This window comes from Carya illinoinensis, chromosome 1 (genome assembly GCF_018687715.1).
Source record: "Carya illinoinensis cultivar Pawnee chromosome 1, C.illinoinensisPawnee_v1, whole genome shotgun sequence".
Taxonomy (NCBI): domain Eukaryota; kingdom Viridiplantae; phylum Streptophyta; class Magnoliopsida; order Fagales; family Juglandaceae; genus Carya; species Carya illinoinensis.
The window spans coordinates 35,327,410-35,353,640 of NC_056752.1; the positions used below are offsets into that span (position 1 = coordinate 35,327,410).

General features: G+C 34.5%; 3 protein-coding genes and 1 pseudogene across 7 annotated transcripts in view; 1 reads left to right on the forward strand and 3 right to left on the reverse strand.

Moving 5' to 3' along the window:
- Positions 1–3,548, forward strand: part of LOC122316170 (protein arginine methyltransferase NDUFAF7 homolog, mitochondrial) — a 46,288-nt gene extending 42,740 nt beyond the window's left edge. For all 5 annotated transcript variants that reach the window (XM_043132706.1, XM_043132708.1, XM_043132721.1 and 2 more), the window contains 3 exons: positions 1,733–1,777; positions 2,217–2,345; positions 3,010–3,548. In XM_043132706.1, the coding sequence (XP_042988640.1) occupies positions 1,733–1,777; positions 2,217–2,345; positions 3,010–3,144 (309 nt within the window). In that variant the 3' untranslated portion in view covers positions 3,145–3,548. The remainder of the gene's footprint in view (positions 1–1,732; positions 1,778–2,216; positions 2,346–3,009) is intronic.
- A 284-nt stretch (positions 3,549–3,832) lies between these two features.
- On the reverse strand, positions 3,833–12,866 carry LOC122292697 (probable pectinesterase 29). The gene is made up of 11 exons (XM_043101208.1): positions 12,857–12,866; positions 12,770–12,799; positions 11,825–12,214; positions 11,255–11,390; positions 11,034–11,121; positions 9,920–10,006; positions 6,036–6,223; positions 5,657–5,816; positions 5,017–5,223; positions 4,509–4,756; positions 3,833–4,154 (listed from the first exon to the last, which is right to left on the reverse strand). Exons 1-11 carry the CDS (start codon positions 12,864–12,866, stop codon positions 3,995–3,997), a joined length of 1,704 nt encoding a protein of 567 aa, XP_042957142.1. The 3' UTR covers positions 3,833–3,994.
- Positions 9,623–12,259, reverse strand: LOC122316190 (60S ribosomal protein L13a-4-like). Its single transcript, XM_043132725.1, has 4 exons — positions 11,902–12,259; positions 11,255–11,371; positions 11,034–11,121; positions 9,623–10,006 (listed from the first exon to the last, which is right to left on the reverse strand). Exons 1-4 carry the CDS (start codon positions 12,171–12,173, stop codon positions 9,863–9,865), a joined length of 621 nt encoding a protein of 206 aa, XP_042988659.1. The 5' UTR covers positions 12,174–12,259; the 3' UTR covers positions 9,623–9,862.
- A 3,487-nt stretch (positions 12,867–16,353) lies between the features above and the next one.
- Positions 16,354–25,022, reverse strand: LOC122302437 (annotated as a pseudogene).
- Between the last annotated feature and the right edge of the window lie 1,209 nt (positions 25,023–26,231).

A 26,231-nucleotide genomic window follows, 5' to 3' on the forward strand; every position in this document is an offset into this window, starting at 1 on the left:
TTGTTAGCTAGATTGTGGCTAGATCCAAGCTTTAAGGGCACTTTTGTTATGCTTTGAAGCTGTGTCGGATCTCAAGGTGAACCTTGGCAAGTCCAAAATGGTTCTGGTGCATAGTATTAATAGCTTGGCAAGTTTCTTGGGTTGTAAAGTGGCTTCCTTGCCTGTGAAATAATAGGGTCTTCCGTTGCGGTTGACATTTAAGGCTAGAGCCATGTGGAATGGGGCTGTTGAGAAAAGGTTGGCTGGATGGAAAAAGATGTATTTATCGAAAGGGGGTAGACTCACCTTAATTAAGAGTATTCTATCCAACATTCCCATTTATTTTTTATCTTTATTCCCTTTGCCTGCAGGGTTGGCTAATAGGATTGAGAAGTTAATTTAGGCTTTCTTGTGGGGTGGAGTGGGGGAGGAAGCTAAGTTCCATCTTGTTACTAGAATAAAGTCTGTTCTCCAATCTCTTATGGAGGCTTGGGGGTGTGCAACTTGAGGACATTCAATAAAGCCCTATTGGGGAAATGGTTATGGAGTTACCACTTGGAGGGAGATTCGTTTTGGAAGGAGGTTATTGATCATAGATATGGAAGTGCTTTTTTGTGTTTTTTTTTTTTTTTTTTTTTTGGGGGGGGGGGGGGGGGGGGGGGGGGGGGGGTGTGTGTTCTAATGAAGTGAGGGGGGTTGTATGGTGTGGGCTGATGGAAATTTATTATGAGTATTATGAGGGCTTGGAAGAGTTTTGTCACTCATATTTGTTTTGAAGCTGGTGAGGGCTCTAGAATCAGATTTTGGCATGGTGTTTGGTGTGGAGATCACTCTCTCTATAGGGATTTTCCAGCTCTCTATCCCATTGCTTTTAATCGGGATGCTTTGGTGTCGGATCTGTTGGCATTTTCCCATGGTTCTCACAATTGGGATGTTTGATTTAATGGGGATATTCATTATTGGGAAATGGATACTGTTTCTGAATTTTTCAGTCTTATATATTCTACGGGAGGCCTAATGGTACATGAGGATAGGATAGTGTGGAAGCCCAACGGGAGCAAACAGTTTACAGCGAGATCGTATTACAATATGTTGGCATCACATGGTAATGTTCCTTTCCCGTGAAAGAGTATTTGGAGGTCTCATGTGCCTTCCAAAGTAGCTTTTTTTGAAGGGACCACCTCTCGGGAATCTTTTGACCATGGACAATTTGAGGAAGCGGGGTCTCATTGTTATGGATTGTTGTTATTTGTGCAAGAAGAATGGAGAATCAGTGGATTATTTATTACTGCACTGTGAGGTGACAAGAGTGTTGTGGGACGAGATCTTTAGAAGAATCGGTGTGGCTTGGGTTATGCCTTTGAGGGTGGTGGATTTAATAGCTTGCTGGAAGGAGATTCAAGGCTGTCCCCAAGGGGTTGCAGTTTGGTGGATGATTCTTTTGTGTATTATGTGGTGTATTTGGATGGAAAGGAATGCTCGGTACTTTGAAGATAGGGAGCGTACAATGGAGGAGCTTCGGAACTTTTTTGTACACACCTTATTGCTCTGGTTTTCAGCCATTGTGCTTAATGGAACTAGTGTTCATGATTTTCTGTTTTTAGTTTCTGGTTTCTAGAATGTATTTAGGTGTTGTTTTGCATACTTACCGTGTATACAGGCTTCGCCTACTTCATTTGTGTCAATACAATTTTTATTTTACTTTTAAAAAAAAATGATTTTAGACTGAGCTTGTTTACCTTTTGATCTGCAGAATGGTGGAAGCAGTTTGGATTATGGCAGTTATCTTGATGCAAAGGTGTGGTAATTATATTATTTTACATTACTCACATCTTTTTTTCTTTTAATTTTTTAATCTTATGTAATGTTTGTATGAAATGATGTAAATTTCGTCAAATATGATACCTGTGATGACTGCCAATTTCTTCCTTTAACCTGGCGGACTTCTGCAAGTTTGAACAAGAGAAAATTCACGTGGATGATAGTGCCCTAAACCTGGGGAACTAGAATCATCTGCCATTTGTTTTGGGTCGGTAATGATTAAGGGTCCAGTTGATTAGAGATTTATTTGAATAATTTGCTTAATAAAAACACAAGGCGCTATAGTAGGATTTCTTCTTTTGAGGGTCTCTTGTATCATCTTGCTAAATCAGCTGTCATCTTACTAAATTCCCAGATTTTGAATATTAAGAAAATCCAATTAATTGGGGCAATGCTTTTGGTTGTTTCTATTGCAGGGTGACGCTGACATCTTTTTCCCCACCGACTTTTGGCTTTTGGAATGCATTGACCATTATTGTTCTGGGTGGTTGAAATCGCTCAAAGATAGATCATCCAATCAAGGGAAGAAGAGGCGAACACTTACTGTATGTTTGCTTCTCTTAAACTGTAGCATTTTTATTTTTCAACGACAAAAGTATGTTCAGTTTGTCTTGCTTGTTTTCATAAAAACATGGAACATGATGCCCTTTTTTTAAAGGAGAATGATTTTATTTACTTTGCTCACCCATATTTTCCAGGCTAGTTCTCATTTTGGAAGCAATATATGGTGCTGCGATTGGCCATGTTTAGGAATCTGGAAGTCATTGATGCTTAGAATACCAATCTTTCTAAAAAGTGGCAATCATATCTACCCTTCTGTAATTTTTTCTTTAAATGCATAAGTTGAGTACTTGCTGTTTGTTTTGACCGAAAATGAAATAATGGGTTGTTGTTACTGTCTGAAAATATTTGCCCATTATATGAGATGAAAAATATGTGCGCATTGCTGACATTATTATAAGGCATCAACAAAACAGGGCGAATAATGTCAGGCACTTTAATATATTGTCAGCAAACATACGTTGGTCTAACCAAACTGCAGAAATGAAACACTAGTCACATTTAATTTGTGGAAATTCCCTTCTAGATATGCTTTACGATAAAATTTTTGGGACATATCTTCTTCATCATCCACTTTTCTGTATACATGGTTGAAAATCTCACAGTTGATTTTATTGTTTTTGCTCAACTATTTTTCATCTGGTGTAGCTTGATACATCTTCATTCGTGGAAGAGTTTGGATTGCCATCGAAGACGAGAACAAAGGATGGATACAACCCACTCCTCGATGACTTCAAGAATACTAAATTTTATATTAGTGTTCCTACCCATAACATTAAATAGACGACATCTGGCAACTATTTCCAAGGATGCTTTGTGGTTGAGAATATTGGCAAAGCTCAGGCAGTCAAGATTGCATCTTTCGAAGAGATGAGAATATTGGCAAAGCTTTGCCCAGGCAGTCATCGAAGAAATGATTCGGGCTGTGCACGATCAATTTCTTTGTCATTTATAATTGGATTGAATACAATTTTCACAGAATAATTTTGGACCATGGGTGGCCTATACATTATTTTTATACATGTAATTTACACAGCCAAGGGCATAATTACGCATAATAGAATGCTCTGATGGCTAAAAAATTTTCAGATTTTCTTCATCCTTTTCAATTCAAAAAGCTTGCTGAGCAAGAGTTTGTTTTATATTTTAGTAATTTATGGTGTATACATGTAACAGGGATTAAACCACTCGAGCTGCAGCCTTTATCTCTCTGTTTTTCCCTATACAGATTGTGGCCAAAAAATTTAAGAAAAGAAATTGTGAACGGATAAGACACAACAAAAACGAAGAAACATAAAGAAAAATCGAAGGCATATAAATTATGGAGGCTAATATCTCTCAAAATACATGGAAGAATTGTTCTCAACTTCCCATCAAATGACAATCTATTGTGTACTTTCTTTCCGAAATCTTTTACAATAAAATTACCATTTCGAAGCCAAAACGAAAGCGAGGTTTTGAAGATAACATGGCAACAAATGAGTGAGTTTGAGTCACTTCCATTATCAATTATGCACCAACAATATCTCAGTACCCATTTGACAAAGAATCAAACACCCAAAATCTTTTAAAAACAATAAGAATGACACTGAAAGTGTATATATGTTGGTGGAAACGTTAGCAAAAAATGAATTTAGAAAGGTCGGTCATTCAGCCATCCTTCATTGTCGATGAAACTAATGTTAATCAACTCATTGAGATCAGTCTGGCTCAGCTTGTTTGACCAACTCACCCGCTGGGATGTGTCCGCCCCCGGTCCAAAGCAGCCGTGCTCATCATATGTTAATTTTTGCCTGATTATTTAAGCACCACCATTAACGCAACACCATGAAAAATGGAGTTTTATAATGCATGATCAAGGCATAATCAAAAGAGAGGTGAATCAAAAAAATGTGTTTAATTTCTTGTAATATTTCATCGATCAAACACCTTCGAAAAACTCTCTCCAAAAAAAAAATAAATAAATGAAATTAGGATTAATTTTTTTTATTTAATTTTTGAAGATTATTATTATTATTATTATTATTATTATTATTATATAGTCATTTTACTTTTCAAAGACATGTGCATGGTGCTATATATGACAAAAGTGCTCAAACAGTAAAGTAATATTAGGGTAGAGCGAGAGAGAGAGAGAGAGAACTTACTCGGAGCCAACAAAGTTCCATTGATCCCATCCCTGGGGAACTACGACGTGCGAGAAATTAGAAGCGTAAAAAATGACCCTGGAATAAGCTCTCCAAGGCCTTCCCAAGTAGGTTGAACCGCTGCCATGCAACCTGCAATCCTTGAACACGAACCCGTTTGAATCATACGGACCCTCTCTTCCCTGAGCTGTCACATAACCCAACAGACCTTCCTCTACAGCTTCTCCAAAATACGCTATGGAACATTGCTATATATACATTAGACAAAAAACAAATCATTACTATTTACAAATAATAATTAATTTTAATTCACATAGAAGATCAAGAAGAAAAAGAAGAAGTTATTCAAGAGTTTTTTTCTCTTTCTCCCAAATTGAAAACGTTCCTGTTGTAAACATACAAGCCGGTTGTGCTCATGTTCATAGATTCATAATGGTAAATTAAGATTTAAAAAAATAAAAAATAAGAATAAAAATAAAAATAAAATAAAAAACGTACACATGAGTACCTCAAAAATAGACTGTCCAGCACCGAAGATGAAATCAATGGCACCCTGGATGGTGCATTTCTGGTAGTAATGTCGTCCTTGAACATCCCATAAAGTGTCTTGCAACCCATAAAAGCCACATCGGTAGAACGAAGATTTATCACCGCTAATCATGGCTGCCACCGCCGGTGCTCTTGGGTTACTATTAATTGGATTGTTGTATGTATTCTGTTTAATTATGATGCAAAAGCAAAAGCACAAGCAAAATTGATTAAGACACAGCAAATTAATTAGGTGGGATTAGAAGTGATGACATCATGAGTATCCTCAATTCAGCGCATGCAAGGACTAATTTATTTTATTTTTTCATCTTTTGGTAAATCATGTATTAGAAAAACACAAAACATATCATGAAAAGATTTTGGAATATGTATGCTAATGTATTTAGGCATACATGTGTACATATGAGTACTATGTGATCAACTTATATATGCATACATGCACATCTCATCCAATGTAGATGTATATAATATTATATGTATGTGTAAAATAAAAAAAAATAAAAAAATAAAAAAAGAGAAAAGAAGAGGCTTCTTTCCCATTACTTGTAATAGTAGTAGTACAGGCTACGCTAGAAATGAGATTATTAATGATTTCTTACTCTAAAGCTCAAACTTTTGGCCACGATATTATCAGCTTCAGAGGTGAAAGTAGGGCTTCGTGAAACGGTGTCGTGATCATCCCATTCAACCCAAGTGTTTCTCTTTCCCCCTCCTTTCAGGATGATGTATGGCTTATCATGAGGGATTATGATCTTCTCTCTACAACCACACAACATATTCATCAACAAATTAAGAACTGTATATGCATATATATATATATATATATATTTATATATTTACACATGCACTTATATATATCCATCAAATCCAAACAAAATATATCTTAGAGAACATGAAGTACAAGTAATGGGTTGATGTAACATATATTGTAACAGATTAAAGCATAGACCGCAATGAAAATGATGAAAAAAAGTTTACCTATAGGTGCCAGCTTTGATCCTAATGCAAATCCAATGCATGTTGTTCGAAGGAACGGCATCTATAGCCGATTGAATGGTGGAGAAGTTTCCATGGCCAGACTGATCCACGAAGAATGTTTGATAAGGCAGCTTCTTCTTCCCTACCTGTCTGTAATGACGTTGGCCATATGCTGCTAAGCATAAGTACTGATCAAAACCCACCAGCAGAGCAATACATGCACAGAAAATCCATGGAAGAAACCTCATGTTTTGAGCGTGGAAGGTATTGTGTACGTACTGGAAAATGAAAGATCGATGCCTTTTCTATTTTTTAATCTATGTATGCTATAAGTCGTACATCGAGAATGCAACTGTGATGGAATGCTTTTAAGATCATTATCATCATGTATAGCTGAGTTCTGTACCAGTTTATAAGGTAAGAACTGATTTAGAGCGGAAAGCGGGAAAGTCAAGAGTCTGTATATGGAACAATGATCAATTATGATTAATTTGTTGATTCTATTCTATTCTAAAATATGCTTGCTATAAATATATATATATATATATATATACATATATATATATATAAGAGTACTATTCGTGAACTGAGTTTGATTAGAGAAAATTAAGCTCAAAAAACTAAAATTTCGTGAAAAATATAAAAGAGAGAGAAAATTGTCTTTGAACTGGAGAAATTCAGAAAAGGAAATATATACATCTATATGTGTTGTGTGTGTGTGTGTATAAGGAAAATATCACTCATCATGGCAGAAATTCTAATTAATTAACAAGCTGTCAAATTGCCCATTATGTAATATAATATTTGCGTAAGATTCATAATATGGGTCTTTATGTCATGCATGTGATATTACAAGCTAGCGTGTGTGTGTGTGTGTGTGTGTCGTCCAGATCATCAGCTTCATCTATAGGCTTGTAAGATACAAGTAATTTACTATGTAATTTGATCTCCAAGATCGAAGATCAGCACTAGCTAGTCCCATGAATGGATCTTGTTTTTACATGTATATCTAAAATAACCAATTATTTGTCAAAAATGAGCTCCAATTAATGCATCATGTAATTTATCTTCATTTTACAATATATTTTGCTACAGTGATTCCTCTATATTTAGTTGCACTATTCATCTATGTATATATAATTAACACTTGCTACATGAAATGGTGATCTTTAATATTTTGCTAGATGCATATATAGCTAGGAATGAAATGATTTCTATGCATAATATTCCTAATTTCTTTTTATCATAATATAGTTACATTTGTACTTTTTCATATTTTGGACTTCTTTATTTGTTTTTTTTTTTTTTTTTTTGCTTATAGTTTTTTTTTATTTTGTGTATTGGACAGAATTATATTATAGTGTATATGAGTAGATATTGCAAATATGAGATATTACAAATTTATTGATAGTTAAAAAGAATATTTGCGATTAATAAAATATTTAAAAAATATGTTGAAAAAAATAAATAAATTGATGTATAGTATATATTGTAAAAGTCAATAGTTAAAATAAAATAAAATAAAGTGAATTTTGATCATATATTATGAAAAAATATACACAAACCATTGGGAGTACTGTACGTTAAGCATCGACCCATTTGAAAGGTTAGTCTAAATAAAATGGAAGTTCTAATAAAGAATTTGAGACGATTTTAATTTGTAAAATAAACAATCAGAATTCTTCGATAGGCAAGAAATTTACACATAAAATGAGTATACTAAGATCATATTTTTTGAGTAATTAGTGTTGCTAAAAAACATTTATACCAATAGCAATAAATGTAGTAGGATATACTTTATATTTCTAACTTTGAAACTCCGTATTCAAATAAAAACTTGGGAGGATTTTTATCTCATTTTACATGCAAAAAGTTATGTTTAGTTTAATTTAATGAAGTTTATGCAATGTCAATCTATTTGGTTTGGTGGCCAAACTATAGTACTCATAAATATGAATTAACGGATGAGAAATGATATTTGCAGTTATAAAGTGCATAAGTATCGTACGGGTCCATTCTTTTTGAAAAAAAAAAAAGTAAATATAAGATTCATATAAAAAAAATTCATAATAGGTCTCATTTTTTTTTGAAAAAAAAATGCGCGATACTTGTACAACTCACGATATTATTTTTAAAGAATTAACTATGTACAAACAAATTATATATACAACTCTTTTTTCTTTTATGAGTAATTTTACATATAATCATGAAGTACGTAAACAGCGCATAATCGCTTTGGAAAAGAGTGTGGTCCACTATTAAAAAATTAATTTTTTTTCGTATGAGTGTCATGCCTTATTCACTTTTTTTAAAGCGTTTACACGGTTCAAGGTTGCAAATAATGTTTCTCCTTTTATAGGGAATACGTACGCACCGAAAACAAAGCATGAACTCCTCTATTTTCTTTTCGATTGATATTCCCCTTAAAATAAAAGCATGCGGACTATATATATATACATTGTTTATTGTTTTGTGTTTAGAAGAGATCTGTATATATATACGTTGTGGGGTTTTATAATCCATGAAAGGTTAGCTGTACGTACGTCGAAGTCCTACAAATTGTACTTCAACTCGATCTAATTAACAACCCCGTTTGGTTTCATGTATGTCCAATCCTTCTGCTATATATATCGACTCCTGAATTCCTCATGCAAGGAGGAGGCATGGACCTTTTACCTTGAACACTGCAAAATGCCGAATTCAGGAGTTCTTCATTTCTTCGAGTAATGATCTTCAGTCTTTAGTATGGAATTCTTGTAACATAAATGATTCTTCACAAATTGAAAACGTAGCCAGTTTTAAAGATTGGAGTACATGCAAGGCTTACTAATATTTGGAGATAAAATGATCATTTAAATCTAATTCAGAAGTTAAAAGACTTTTAGAAATTTTATACCATTCAACTTCTAAAAAAATAGACAAAATAAAAATGTATATCAATCTAACACGTTAATTGAACCACTGCCGGGTTGGCAAAAGAAAATATTGAGTTGATCTTAATCATTTTAAGATCAACCCTAATTTGATCATTTCGCATCGTTTACATATCAAATTAGCAAAAAAAATTGCTGAATAAGTAATGACAACAATAACTTTATCACCTTATTTGGATAATGAAAGCCCTCCCATTTTAACTCATCCCAATATATCCCATCTCATTTTATCTCAATATCCAAATACTATAAATATAAACAAAATTTAAAATATTTAATTTTTTTCATTTAAGCACTTACAACTTTTCCAAACTTTTAAACAAAACACTCAAAACAATTCAACTTTTTTAAATTTCAAAAAATAATAATATTAAAAAATTATATTCTAATAATATTTTTAACTTTATAATATTTTTATTCAATTTTTTTCTCTCCTTTTTCAAAATCCTATAAACATTTTAACTCAAATCATCTATAGCTAATCTCATCTCAAATCATCTTATTGCTAATCTCATCTCAACCAATCCAGCCCTAAAAGGAAGGTAAAGTCTTCTTGCAAACATCAAATCAGCCGGCCGCAACTTATGCCCAAATAGTTAAAAAAATATAGAATTCAGGCAGGCAGCATGCAAATAAGAAAACAGACCACCACAATTCAAGTAAATCATGCATAGTGGAGGACATAATTAATACACAATACAAAACTTAGACAGCTAAATTCATAACCCGATTCCAATAACAATCTATCACAAAAAGATCCAAGTGAAAAGCTAAAGCAAGGAATCTCAAGTTTTAACTGAAATGTGACAAAATCGAAATGTAATTTAAACTGCATGCGGACTCTCCTCAACATTCTCATTCTTTTTTCTGACAAAAAAAAAAGGGCCTTATGGATCAATATTTGATGGGAGCAATAATTTCTAGATGGGAGCCAAGTTTCTCCTCGGCTGCCTTCTCAGCTTTGACCCTCAGTTTTGTCAATTGCTTCTTTCTCTCATAAGCAACCTGAGACCTCTCCTTTCTCTTCCTCTCAAGCTCCTGCAGAGTTCAACGGCATAACAAATGTTAGAAACGCTATTGGGAAGCATTCGCAAGCAATTATAACTAATGGAAGGATAATGAATATGGAAAACCATGCAAATGATATTAAGAGATTGTCTATTTGATATTCTAAATAAATGATCCATCGGATATCCAAAGTCCAAACCCTAAAAAGTAATCCACTGACTTCTTGATTTTCTAAGTGAATGAATGATCCCTCCGATATCCAAACTCAAAATAGTAATACTATCAATTTATCAAACAAATGCTCAAGAACTACAGCAGAGGAAAAGTAAAGTGACCTTTCTCACTATTGGAAGTATAATAGCACCAAGGGGTAATCGCGAGTCAATTAAACTTCCAAGTTCGTTCAACTGAGGAGTTTCTAAACTTCATGTTCGAAATCAAAAATTCAAGCTATAAATTTATGCCTAAAAGCAGTACAAAGTGCCCAATCATACAGGAAACTAGACATACAACACACAGATAATTAAAAACTTTTCCAAAAATAAATTTAACCACTAATTTAAAATTATTTTAATAATTTCATTTAATGATATTGGAAACAATGAAAAAAAGGGACAACCTCGAGCCAGGTGTCAAAGAAGTAGCATGGAATGCCAGCAGTGAAACATGTGTTGAAAGCACATCGCTTAGGCTGAGCCTTACTATCTTACAATTATACAAGCAATCTCAAAAGATTAACCGTCAAATAATTTTTCCGATAATAAATTTATCTGGTAAGATCAAATTATCATACCATATACAATCAACGATTAAGTTTACGGAAAGCACAACCGCTCATATGTCTGCCGCATGATATCACAAGAATAATCAAGACGACTCCCATTGTATGACAAAAACAAAAGCAATTAATGCCAATTAATGCCTACAATGTATGACAAAACTATCATCTAATTCTTTTTTTAAAGGTAAAACTAACATCTAATTATGAAGGTAAACCAACAAAAAATTACGCAAAGACCATAATGAAAAGGCAGAAAATTATTTCACGAAATCTCACCTTGATAGTTTCATAGTGGTTCCATCCAACCTCGGAAGAAAGCTTGCCCAACAAGCAGTACTTGTGTCCTGCTTGAAGCCTCAAAACCCTGATTTTTCAAAACCCAGAGGTAACAATCATTTTTTATGAGTAATATAAAAGATCGTGATATTTGAAAACCATCAAATCACTCATGAGGCTCGAATTAAAATAAAAACTCCAGTAGAAAAGAGAGAACTTACTTGAGAGCATCAGGAATGACCATCCGCTTTATCTTATCGTACGGAGGTGGAATCCCCTCATAGGCCTTCAATCGAGCAAGTGCTGCTGCTCCGCGCTTGGTCTTGTGTGGAATCATGCTACAAGCAGCAACAAAAACTTTATTTTGGCACACAATTCAAAGAAGCCAACTTATCTATAACGAAAGGGAAGGAGCCATAAAGATAAAAATAAATAAAGACAAATGGGTTTCAAATTTTCTTAGCCAATCGTCCACCAAATGAAAGAACCAAAAACCATCTCTAACCAAAATCCAATGCAAGACTTTCTAAAATTATCATTGATATAGAGAAATTAAAAAAAAAATACAGACAGAAGTAAATTTTTTTTATTGGCACCGGGTGTGTAAAGGAGTTTTTCGCAAGTTCGCCTTGAATAATCCAAGGAAAAATCGACCAGTTCGACTAGAGATTGTTTGCACCCAATGCGATTTGAACGTTGTTGGGCATTGCCTATTCGTATGAACAAAATTTCTTTGATTACCGATAAAAAAACAAAAAAAGATTTGAACGTTGGACTTGAAGGCAGCATACCACCAAGGCCAAGGCCAAGGCCTTTACCACTTGAGCCAACCTGGGTTATACAGACAGAAATATATCGAGGAACATACCCACGAATGGTGCGCCAGAGGATCTTAGCAGGGGCACGGAAGTGGATGGGGCCATGAGAAGGCTTGGTGTTCATGCGCTTACGGAGGAACCTCATGTACTTCATCTTCTGGCGAACCAAACCACCAGAGATGGCGATCTCCTCGCACCGCACAACCACCACCTTCTGCCCGTTCAGCAGCTCCTTCGCTATGATCGAAGACAGACGACCAAGCATGTGATGCCGCGCGTCCACCACCACGCGCTTCGCGCAGATACCCGAGCCCGACACCATATCTGCCTCTCTCTCTCTCTCTTTCCCTCTCTGTGAAGCGGCTGAGTTTTTAGGGTGAGGGAAATGAGCGTGCGAGAAACAGAGGTTAGGGTTTTGAGGGGATTATAAACGATGCGTTGAGGTTTGGATTGGGTAGTTTTCGGGTGTATACGTGTTTACTGTGCTTTGGATGGACTTTCGATCGGTATCGACGGCTAGGATGTACCAGAAAAATTGAGAGGCTCTGTATTGGGCCAATAGCTTGGACCCAAAAAACTTGGATTTCAGGCCATTAGATATTGGCCCAATAGTTTTAATACGACGAAGTTTTCCTTTATCCACGGAACTCAAAAATAAAAAAATTAAAAAATTGGAATAGATTCTTGGAAATTAATAACATTAAATTTGACAACTCAATTTAAATAAATAAATATAAATTATTTTTCAAATTTTTATTTTTCAAGTTTCTATATTTTATTTAGATAAAAACGAATTTTTTAACCAACTTTCCTTTTAAGAAAATTTAAAATTAAAAAAAATAAAAAAGTAACTACTAGTGAATTTGTGTATTATTTTTAAATATTTAAATGAGAGTGCAAAAAATTTTTAAAAGAAAAAGAAAAAAAGTGCAATTGTATTGGTAGTAACTTTGAGAGGGCAAAATCATGAAGCTGAGTAGCAACACTCTTTATGTTTCATTGGACAAGATTCCATAATAATAATAATAATAATAAATAATAATAGTAATAGTAATAATAATAATAATAATAATAATAATAATAATAATAATAATAATAATATTTTCATATTCAATAATTAAAAAATGATTTCATATTTCATTTATGCACTAATTATTTAATGTAACACTAGAAAAGATAATAATTTAATAAAGGATGAAATAGCATTTTTCTAAGGACAATGCAAGAAAGTAGAATGACTACCAAATGTGTACACTAGTATAAATAATTTTTTTTAATTTTTCTTTAATTATTTTTTAAGCATCCTTAATTATTAAGAAAAAATATATAAAAATTTATTAATAGTCACTTCCTTAACCATTAAGAAAAAAAACAAAAAATATATATAAATAGACACATTTTATAGACATATTTAATAGTTATACTATCATGAGAATATCTTCTAGCGGTATGCCTAAAGTAGGGCTGAGAATAGCCTCCAATAAAATAAGGCCACGTAGCCCATCTTACCGAAGGAATGGGATGCCACCGCACTGAAGCAGAAATCCTCACCCTTTGAAACCCAATTCCTCCCTCACCCTTGTCCCTCTCTCTCCCTCCCTCCCTCCTCTTTCTCTTTCTCTCTCACCAAATCCTCATCCCTCTTGCCTCTCTCTCTCTCTCTCTCTCTCTCTCTCTCTCTCTCTCTCTCTCTCTCTCTCTCTCTCTCTCTCTCTCTCTCTCTCAGAGCAAATACCCACTGCACCAAAGCAGAAATACTCAACGCCACAGCACCAAAGCTTCAACAGCTTTAACTTTCTAGTATGGTGGGAGGCTCCTGACTCAACAAGAAATAGAATCGAGGCCTCTTTTTCAAGCATTTTTTATATTACTATTCATCGCTTATATTATCGCTGAAGCATGGTGCATGACTAATGATTTATCTAGAGGAAATAGAGTCATTCAATCAATTTTGGCTATCCTTGACAAGAGAAGTGAGATTGATCCAGACAGCAAATGGGCTTTGGACTTTAAAAGGAGAACACAGGGGCGTATCGACCTTAAGAATGTTTCTTTTCATATCCAGCAAGACCTTATCAAATGATCTTTAAGCCTGTGCCTTAAGATTGATGTAGGGAGAACTGTGGCACTGGCGGGGCAGAGTAGTTATGGAAAATCTAAGCTAGGTCCCTAAACATTTGAACAGAATTTATGCACAATTACTCATGAGACTAGTTGGCTTCAGATTGGGTGGTTATGTTGGACTGGTGGCGGCGACCGGTGGAGACTATGAAAGGGCAACCGGCAATGTCTGGATGGGGTGGATATGTCTGGTGGCTAGGTAACTAAATGCTAGAGTGAAAATATGTTTAGGGAGTTTTGGGAAAAAATTTGATTAGGTGGTCCTCATAGAATGTTTTACTACATTACTGATGTGGCAATTGCCTATTAGATGTTGGTTTCACCTCAAAAGCAGATGGTAGCGCTCCAAAGCGGTTATGTACTATCATTTTCCTTTTTCTAAACCCAACAAGTTGAAAGAGTGTGACTCTCATGCTTAATCGGTAGGCCCACTAATCAGAATACCTAAGTCCAACCTTCAAACCACCATCTTTATATGGTCGTCCTTGGGATCATCCTTGATTCCCGGTAGGATACCTACTGCACATGGATGGAAGTGTTGCCCAGATGACTAATACAAGATGGGGTGAATTGAGTTGTATTAAAAAAATAATAATTATAAATTAAATATACAATATAAAATATAAACAAAATACGAAATAAAAATAAATATAAAGAGTAAGGGTAAGAGAGAAGCAAACTCAGTATGTTAACAAGGTTTGGCCCCACTGTCTACGTCCTTGCCTCAAGCTACCCCTTGAGAATTCTCAAATTCACTATTCAACCTCATTCAGGTGGAGATAGAAACCTATTACACTTTTGAACAATACCGCTACAAAGAATCCGTGTAGAACACCCTCTACACTTACAATCACCTTACACGTGGTGATTCAACTATTCCCTGTGTAGAACACTTTCTACACGCACAAAGGTTATACACACTCTTTTACTGATACAAGAGCTGATAGTGGGTAGGTTATCAGAAAACACTCCTCAATGAGTGGAATAAGAACAATACAGTACAAACTATATCTCTCAAAATGAACAAAAATTAAGGCTCAATGCTTGGAGAAGAAAGAACGAAAGCTTTGAATGAATGTTGTATGCTCTGGATGTTGTGAATGTGAAGCTCTCAAATGATCTATTTATAAGCATATGAGACCTCATATTCAAATTTAAAAAGATTTACATGTCAAAGACAACATCATTCACTTTTTCAAAAAATTCAAATAAAAGGTTCTTCTTTTTCAATTGTCAAAGACAACATCATTCATTTTTTAAAAACTTCAAACCTAATCTTTTACTTTTGGCATATGACAAAAGGAGCACACTTTACTTTTCAAAAAATTCAAACCTAATCTTTTACTTTTTGCATATGACAAAAGAAGCACACTTTTACTTTTCAAATATTTCAAACAAAATCATCTACATTTTGCATAAGTCAAAAAAAGTATCAATCACTTTTGAAAATATTCAAATAAAACATGCACATGTGAAAGATGACAATCAATCATCTTTAATATTTTCAAAATTCAACCCTTTAATCAAGGCATGCACATGTAAAAGATGACAATCAATCATCTTTCAAAATTTTTTAAATTTAATTTTCAAAATATTCATGCACATGTGGAAAATGAATTTTAATGCTTTATGATAAAACATTAATTTTGAGCCTTAATCCTAGTTTCGAATTTTTAAGAGATTTACAACATTACTCTATAATTTTAATGTGAACTTGTTCCCTTCTTGCTCATGCTTGTTTTCTTGATGTGCTTGACTCCATTGTGTAGACAACTTGAGTTTTAGACTTCTTTATTCTTTGAATTCATTTGTTATCATCAAAATCCATGTGTAGATATATAATTACACAAAACTTGAAACCTTGGATTCAACAGGAAGCATGATGAGAGAAAGTGACAAATGTCCCAAATTCCAAATGATAAATGACCCCCACCCACAACGGCCATAACATGCTATGCAATAAACAGGATGCAAGATCAAAGTAAAAGAGGATTCAATGTTTGAGACTGTTTGTAATCCTTCTTGTTCTCTAAGCCAAGAACTTGCTTGGGCATTAAATCTCGCTGATCCTACCTAGCAAGCTTTCGAATCTGAGACTTTTTATATATATTTTTTCAGGTACCCTCTATAGATAGACCACTGATGCTCGGTAAATTGTTCTAATGTTGATATGTATACATACCAAAAGTATATATTATATATCATTGGTAGAACAAAAATATCCAAGCAAATGGTGGAATAAAATTTTGAAAGGATGACAATACAATCAAGATTCTATTTTAACTATTATCCCAGTTATGAAAACAAGATAGAGATGAAAAATCTATGTTCTAAAATTGCAAGCAGTCTAGGTACAAATTGTGTCACCACAATCCACAACTCTAGGCTGCCTTGGTGTAAAAGCGGATGCCAACAGCTAAACCCAATATTGCAAGGGGAACAAGGAACTGGAGGAGCTTGACAATGAATTTGGATGTCTTGTCCTGATTGTAATGAGTTGGTTTGAAGGCTTGTACGTGGTCTTCTTGGGGATGGTCGAGGCATCAATCTCTCCAACATAGTACTCATTCATCATTTTTTTGGCACTATCGTTGTGACCCACATCCTCGAAATCATCAGTCGCATCCTTCCCTGAGAGATGTACATAACAATGCCATGTAAAATCCTAAGTTATTTGTAAAGTACAGAATATCCAATTAAAGAGTCTGCTTGAAAAAAGATGTGATGTTAGAGTTATATCGGTCGTTGACAGCAAAACATCATCGCCACTGGGATGGTCTTCCAAGAAATTGGTCACATCATACACCTATCAACAAGAAAGTAGGTCATCATAGATGAAGTTAAAATATATGTTGGAGAACTAAATTATGGGGTTAAAGTTTCGTCCGTTTTGAGGCAACACATTTCCAAATATAACCTGCAACACCATAAATTTTTTTAAAAACCATCCTTTACTATTCCCATATTCAGTAAAGTCAATAGAAAAAGTACTGACAATCTTCGAACTGTTTATGCACTATAAAAACTTTTTATTGATAACCACACACCTTTGAAGAAAACATAAAAAATGCAAAAGACAGTATACAATATATATTTCATAACGATGATAAAATATCTAGTTGCCTCTTCACATTCCATCATATTTGGCTACAGAGCCAAAAGATCAAGGTCAGTCAAAATTATTAGAATTAAAAATTCAACACCAAAAGAGGATACAAAGCTAAAAGGAAAATGGAAAAAAAAGTTATCCACCACTACGATGGGGGTTTCTTTTCTAGCTTGTTATTGAACTTACATGGGAGAAACTAAAGTTCAATTGCATCATGAGCTTTCGGAGAAGTAGCAAAGTTGACTGAAATGGGTGCATATTACTACCAAAATATTTTATTAACATCAACACTCAAAAGTTTACAAACCAATTTAGGCAATGTCCTGAAACAAGCATAGCTGCAAGCTGTAAGACTAAAAATTTAACAGCTTTATGTATAAAAAAAAAAAAAAATTGATGAGTACAAAAGGTCAACAAAAAATTTAAAAAATAACAATAGAAAGGCAAAAATAATGCTTCTATCATGGGTATCAAAGCCCAAGGCTCCATTTGGGAATTATTTTTTAGTAGTGTTTTCTTGTTTTGGTACTGTAGCATTCTTAAGAGTCTTTTGTTAAATCAATGAGAATTATTTTTAAAAGAAAAGAAAACTGAGTAAAAAATGGAGGATGAAAGGTTCAACACCCACCGCAGGCAGCAGCAAAGGACCTCCAATTTGCATCAAGCAAGATGGGGAAAATTCCCCATCCACCACATGCACGACTAGGGCAAGATCTCCATGACGCATGGGGCCTATGCGAGATCCACCCTCCACAAAATGCTAGTGAGGGGATCTCCCTCATTCATACACGCAGTGTGATACCCCATATTGAGCATTATTTTTTTTTTGCTGCCACCAGGTGTCTAATAACAAATTTCCAACTAATCCCGAGGGTGCAAAAGCTTTCAGTAAGGAGTTTCTTGCAAGTGCACCTAACGTAATTCAATGAAAAGTTCCCTCAGTCTGATGATCCTTAGAAATTTTTTGCACCCTAGAGGATTCAAAACTTAGAACTGAAGGGAGCATACCCCCATACTAAGTGATAAAGGTAGGTGGTAAATGAAATCTCACATTACTTGAGAATGAGAAGTCATTGCTCTTTTTATTGGGTCCAATGGGCTTTAGTTGTATCATTGACTAATCATTTTAGAGTATAGACCCAGATGTGGCTTGGTCCTTCCTTGGGGCGTTACAATGGGCGAAGGGGCAAGATTCTGGTAAAATTGTTGATTGCGCTTTTTTTCATAAAAACGTTTTGAGAAAAATTTCTTCTAATAATGTTTGGCAGTTTTTTTTAAACCATCATCATGAACAGTTTCCAAATAGAACCTGAAAGTTTTGACTAAAGGTTGCCTTTGAAGGCCCAAGGGACATTAGAACATGAATCCAAGTTAGATATAGAGGAATCACATGAACCAAGTCAACAGAAGTTTTAGTAGCAAGATTAATTAAAACAAAGTATGCAAAGTACTAAAGATACACCGAAGAGGATCACATTTATCATAGAATATAATAAAGGTAACCAAGTAGAATGGATAAGTTTAAGAGGACTTCTAATAATACTTTTTAATAAAAAGATAATTCCAATGTCTTGTCACCCTGGCATAAATTTTTTTCCAAATAAAAGATCTAGTCACTTTTTTTTTTTTTTTCCAAATAAGAGACTAGAGGATGGAAATACTTGTGTGCTTACAACCTATCCTCTATTGGTTTATGGGATGATTGTGAATTATTCAGCCTGTGCAGGTGACTTCTAACAACATGCATATATCGTATCAGAAATGAATATTCTTGGACTACCAAGTAGTTATCCAACTAGCAAGAACTCTAGTGTTAAACCACACGTGAATCGCCAATATAAAGCATCAATCCATGAGACCAATGGGGACTTTTGAAAATTGACAAATTCCAAACACCATGGCATCATTAAAGATTAGACAATGGCATAACAAACAAAATGAAAGAATTAGGAAAACAAAATCTAAAAAGCACATACAACGAAATTACTTTAGCGATATTATAGCCTAAAAACACAATACAATCTCCAATGTAGTCATGTTAAGAAGAAACTACTTTTGAACACTTAGAGAATTCCAAATTTACCATTTGATCTACTCCAAATGGAATGATTTGTTACATAAGCTTGGATTTCTAACATTTAATAAAGATATACATGATTCTTTACACCAGTTATCCTTTAGGAAAGTCTACAATATGTAGGGGTGTGCAAATTTCCAAAAATTTCAACTCCGACGAAGTCAGAATTTTTGAAAAACGGAGTCGAAATCAGAGGCACTCCGAAAATGGGGTCGGAGGTCGGAGTCGGAGTCCGCATGGGCTCTGAACTCCGACTTTTTTAAAAATAAAAACAAAGATTCAAAATGACGTCATTTTGAATCTTTGTTTTTCTCCCTTTAACTTAAACGACGACATTCCTTGAAATATGAACGATGTCGTTTGCTTCTTGAATTTAAACCTATACGGCCATGCCCCTTTCTACTTCATTTCGTCTTGCCGATCCCTTGCTTAACGACTCAGTTGCCGGCCCGCCCCTTTCTTCTTCTCCATTCTTCTTCATTTCGTCTTCTAGTTCCCTTCATTTGTTCTTCATGCCGCCTTCGAAAGAATCGAAACTGTGCCGCTGCCCATGCCCCATGGTGCCACGCCTCACTCGAGTCACTCCTCAGTACAAAATCATGAAATTACATCCACTTAGGGTTAGTATTTTCTTTATCTTATTTATTCTCATAGTTGGTACTTGGTAGATTTTTGTACTTCAATCATCTTTGGCATTATTTTGTTCAAGAACGGCATAATTTTGTTCTGAAAAAAGCAATGAGATTCCAATGTTATTAGGTTGTCTGCCATGGAGGGGTCAGAATTTTCACATCAAGGGGAAGGTTTAGGAAAATTTCAAAATTACAGAGTCCAAAATTCCAAATATATATTCAAAGGAAAATACAAATAATTTAAAAACTAGTAAAATCTTCTAACCAAGTTTAATTTCATTATCATTGTATATATTTTCGTGTGAATTTAAATTTGTCTAGAATTTATTTGGTACTTATTCTCGTTCATAATTTCTCTTTGGATCTAGACCCATATCAACAAAATGAACATGCATATTTATCTTTGATTAAAAGAATAGAAGTGTTATATACATAAAGGGATTATGTATATACCTTCAGTTTTTTTTATTATCTCTTAAACATGGTGGATCGGTAGCTTTAATTTGATGATTAACCTAAATATGAACAATAGTTCATAAATGACCAATTAATTGGTAGTTTCAAAACACAAGAAAAGCAAAACCAATGTAGATTATTAATTAAGATTATATGTCTTAATCTGTTTCTCACCAGCTTGCATCCGTAATAACCAAAACTTTCTATCTGTATGAAATTAACAATTAGCACTTTCATTAATTAAGATCTTAATGCTTGGATATTAATAGAGACTATAAATTTAGAGTTCAAACTACCAATTAACTGGTCATTTTGTTAGTTCATTTGGTTAGTTCAAACTACCAGTTTTTACTAGCTAATTCATTTTGTTAGATAAAGATAGTCAAGACATACGTTTATACAATGTACTTTTTGTTTTTTAATCATTTAAATCATAATTTCAAGTATTGCTCATAGTCTATAAATCAGAATTCCAGAATGTACTCACCTCATGCTTTAGAAAACAGCATGAGATAAGGACACCTAGAAGCTAGCTCATGTTGTTTAATCTACACTGGAGGTTGATGCTTTTGTACAAACTGTGGGATTTGAAAGTACTACAATGCCAACGTGGAAAGCAAACATGATTTTAGAAAAGTGGATTAGACCAAGAATGAGTGGAAGAGAGACTATATTCCAAAACACTGGAAAATGAATAAATGCATATTAAAAAAGTATTCTACTGGTTTCTTCAGATATACTTGTTCTCTCCCTCTTTTAATAATAATAAGAATTATACGAATCATTCTTGCTAGAGCAATAGAAGGGGGTGGGTTGCAGTAAATTATGGAGAATATAGGAAAAGAAAACATTGCCAACCATTACTTTTTGTGTTACAAATTGCAGGAAACGACTCTTCATGATTTAAACCCAGATTAGAAACTTGTTTGCTCTGTTTCTTATCAGCTCTTACATACTCAACATACCCCAGTTTGCTCTGTTTCTGAATGTGTAGAGAAAATATGTTTAGTTCCTGCATTCAATTTGGTGAACGTGTAGAGAAAATATGTGAGAAATGAGATAATAACTTCTCTTGTTTCTCAAGAACGACTCTTGATGTACTAGCAGAATTTCTTTCTTTGCAAGCTTTTGCATTGAAGATCCTTTTTTGTTCTATGCTTATGCCTTCAAGTTTTTTATTTTTCTATTTATATTAACTGTTTATTTTATTTTATTTTTGATAGATATGAAGGATTCACCTAGTGGAAGGTCAGAAGGGAATCAAAGTGCCACAATCCCGTCACTGACATCGTGATCTAGACCCACTTCTAAAGCAATTACATCTTGTGCAAGTAGCCGATTCCCCATGCCAGTAAACATAGAAGATGAGGATGAGTTTAATGAGGATGAGGAGATGGGTATTGAGGATCTACCACCTCCATCTACAACTCCATCTCAGCCACGAAATACTAGAAAAAGGTCTTGGACATGGGAGTATTTCACCAAGATCCATTACCACAGGTGAGATGCCACCACTGTGGGCAACTCTGTGGATGTCATTCAAAGAAGCAAGGCACTGCCATCTTAATAGCCCATTTTGGTGGTTGCCAACGATATAAAATGTCAAAGGGAGAGGCAGTCACTAATCAAACCAAGCTCAGTTATGAAGCTTCTACGGCCACTGATGATACACAGATTAAGAAAATGGTCATCCCTCAATACAGTGAGAAATTGGTGAGGGATATGCTTGCAGAGATGATAATTAAAGATGAGATGCCTTTTACCACAGTCGATAAAAGAGGCTTCCGAAAGTTTGTCAAGACTATTGAGTCATGATTTCCATTGCCATCACGGTATACAGTGATGCGGGATTGTATGAAAAAGCATGCAAAAGAGAAGGCTGAGATGAAGAAGATGTTCACTATCACTAGCCAGAGAGTGTCATTTACGACTGACACATGGACTTTCATACAGAACATTTCCTACATGTGTATCAACGCACACTACATCGATAGTGAATGGAATTTGAGAAAACAGATTATTGTGTTCAAAGAAATTATTGATCATAAGGGAGCATCAATTGGGGCACTGATGGATGATTGTTTAAAGGATTGGAGAATTCAAAAGGTTCTATGTATTGCAGTTGACAATGTCAGTGCCAATGACACAACAATTGAATGGTTCAAGAGGAATACGAGTATGAAAGTTGATGTCATCCGCAACCACAAATTTATTCATGTTCGATATTGTGCTCATATCCTCAACCTGATTGGCAGCGAGAGATTAAAAGAGGTTGATGATTCCATTACCAGAATCCACAACATTGTGCAGTATGTGAGAGCTTCCCCTCAAAGGCTGTCAAAGTTCAAGACAATAGCAAGTCAGCTTGAGATTTCATGTTCTAAGACATTGTGCTTGGATGTTCCGACTCGATGGAACTCAACATACCTTATGTTGAATGTGGCACAAAAATAGCAAAGAGCATTCGAGCGGATGAAGGTCGAGGATGAGGGACTTAAGTATGCTTTGCTGGAGCATGCAGGAAAGGGGCTTGGTGTGCCAGACACACATGATTGAACTAGTGTGGAGCACTTTGTGAGATTTTTACAAGTTTTTTATGATATGACTATGCGGATATCTAGATCCGCATATACAACTGCAAACTTATTCTTCAGCGAGCTCTCAGAACATCACACTACCACTTGCAAGAAGGTTGTACGGATCGATGTGGACTATTATCTGGTATGGCTATGAGGATGCAGGCCAAATATGATAAATATTTGGGGATGTTGAGAAAATAAATAGATTACTTTTTGTGGCTGTGATCCTTGACCCCCGATATAAGTTGGTCTTGATAAAATTTTGGGCAAATTCCACAATGGGGGCAGTGAAGGCTGCACGGTTTATTACAACACTTAAAAGAGATCTTGATGACTTATATTCCCACTACAACAATAGTGGTCAGCCTTTATTCGCAGCGGGCACCTTACACTTGATTCCAACACCTCTATTCGATGACCGTAGCTCAAATGACTCATTAACTCCACTTACTCGAGGTTATAATATTATGAGTCAATATCATCAGCTTGTTGCAACGAGGAATATTATGCAGTGTACTTCTGAGATTGAACGGTATTTTATGAAAGAGGTCGGGGCACCTAGCGATTCATTTCAGCTTTTAACTTGTTGGAAGGTTAATTCCACCAAGTATCAGATCCTTTCTCGTATTGCCCGAGATGTGATGGTCATTCCAATCACTACGGTTGCCTCTGAATCAGCATTTAGTACTGGAGGTCGAGTATTGGATTCTTACTAGATTTCATTGTCACCGTCAACTGTGGAGGCCCTCGTTTACACACAGAATTGGTTAAGTGATACGCCCATTGGATTAGATACAATTAGCTTTGATGCTGATAGCTATAAGCTTAAATCGGGTAACTTTATTTGAGTATTTCAATTGATTTATTTAATTCTTTTTATGATTTCATAAATCTATTAACCTTATACTTTTTATGATTTCATAGATATAATTGTGAACCCTAGCATACTTGCCGATGACTGATACTTGGAGTGTGGCTAAGTTGATAAACTCGCGATTAAAAAATATTGGTGAGAAATGATAATCAAATTTATTTTTAGCAATAATAAATTTTCTGAATCATTTTTTTTTCTTTTTATTGATTGTGACTTTTTATTTTAATTTCAGGTATCACCAATGACAAACCACGATGTATTAGAAGATGTTTTGGAGCACCTCTGTATTGGAAGATGTTCGAAATAGATTGTTTAAACTATTATCAATGTTTTGGACAATTGTATAGGAGTTTCTTAAAGATGTAATATGTATTATATATATATTTTTATTTTTTTTGTTTAGGGCTCAGAATAGGAATCGGGTGGAGGTTGGAGCCCGATTTCGATTGGAAGTCATCGGAATTTCGATCGGAGTTCCAAACTCCGATCGGAGTCGGAGTGAACTTCCGGTTCCGACTCCAGTCGGAGTCGGAGATTGGAAATTGCAATTCCAACTCCGTTGGAGTCGGAGCCCAGGCCTAACAATATGTACAAGATACATATAATTGCATAATTGACTTAGAAACCCAAATACCTCTGTCTTACCATATACAATCAACTCTAAAGTCATTAAATCTCATAAAAAACAAAAAGAAGTGCCTCATCATACCTATCCTTTAGAAGTCAACTTAAAATAGAACATATTTGTAAAGACAAGAATAACGAATCCTAGTAATCAAAATAAATCCATACCCCAAGAAAAAATGGTTGGATGCAAATTAAAATTTCTAATCCAAAATAACCAAATTGACATAGACACATACTCAAAGTCTAATATCACAAACTAACAAGCCATGGGGAAAGCTTAGGAGGAAAAAAGAACCAACCTATGGAGGAAATTAATCAAATACTGACAATAATGAAAGCAATTGAAGATCATAATACCTGAAATAGAGCCAACCAGATCTAACGATCCTATGGACACAAATCATCTTAGTTTCAAATAAACATAAAATATATAAAATTTTGTAATGCTTATCAGAAACAAAATCAACAAAAACTAAAACTAAAAAACATAAAACAAAAGATTGAACCAATACTAAAAATGTGAAAAATCTCGTCTATTTAGTTACATACAAAACATCAATTTTGAGACAAATAAAGCCGCGAGTAAACATGTAAAGTAAAGAAAATTAGTTTGTCGTTGATAATAAGCCAACAGTCCTTTGGGTTGTTGTGCCCAGAGACTTCAACCAGAGTGAAGACTTTCCCATCAACATCCATTTTCTTGTTCTATTTTGAAAGTTCAAGGAAGAGACCAACTAGTAAATAAGATGGGTGTGCTTGAAAATTAGAAACACATTATCTAGATCTAATCTGTGGGCTTAGTCAAATTGTACAAAATCAAAGAGAGAGATAAAGGAATCTGTGGGCTTAGCCAAATTGTGCAAAATCAAAGAGAGAGATAAAGGAAGGAGAGAGAGAGAGAGAGAGAGAGAGAGAGAGAGAGAGTGCAGTCTGTTACACGGGATGTGGGCTAAATGGGCAGATAATTCAATTCAGTTAAGATTTGGTGGTGGGTAGGTGTGCAAAATACCTACTTGGTGGTGCCATTGATGGTCCATGGACTAATTTTTCTCTTGAAATGTGAGGTTGTTTAGATAGTAGAATTGGATGAAATGAAAATTAGATATTGTTTAGATAGTAAGATTAGATGAGATAGTTTTAGATGAAAGTTGAAAGTTAAATAAAATATTATTTTTTAATATTATTATTGTTTTGGGATTTGAAAAAGTTGAATTAGAATTTGAAAATTTTGAATTGTTTATTACATTTTGTGTGAGAATTTAAAAAAATTATAATGATAAGAGGAAATGAGATGAATTAAAAATTTCAAAAAGTTGGTAAATTGGTGATCGTATGATTTTATTGATTTTTTATTGAAAATTTATATTCATAAGTGGAGTAGAGTACTATCACTACATAATGCTAATGTGGTAAGGTTTAATTGTATGAAAAACTTATAAATTTGAATCTTACAAATCAAATTATACTTCATCAACAACTTGGATAACATGTTCTTCACACAAACTTATGAATAGAATGTCTCATTTATATTATCTTATGTTTAGAGTAGTTCTTTTACACATCACATTCCTTGGTCTCTATCTATCTTTGATAAAAGAGCAAGTTTAGACCCTACCCAATAGGAATTCACGTAATGACTTGGCTTAAATAGCCTTGTTACATATCCCATGAGATTGAAATACATCTGCTAATCCGGCCATGCTGCTGCTATAATTGATGAGCTAAAATGTCCTTGCTACATATCCAAATGAACTAAAATACCCCAACCACAAATCAAATCAGACAAAAATACCTATTATCAAAATCAAACCAACAGATAATAACCATAAATCTCCAATCAGCTTCATCTTCATTTTCTCTCACATTCCTCACTTTCCATCTACATTCTTCTCCTTCATTCTTATG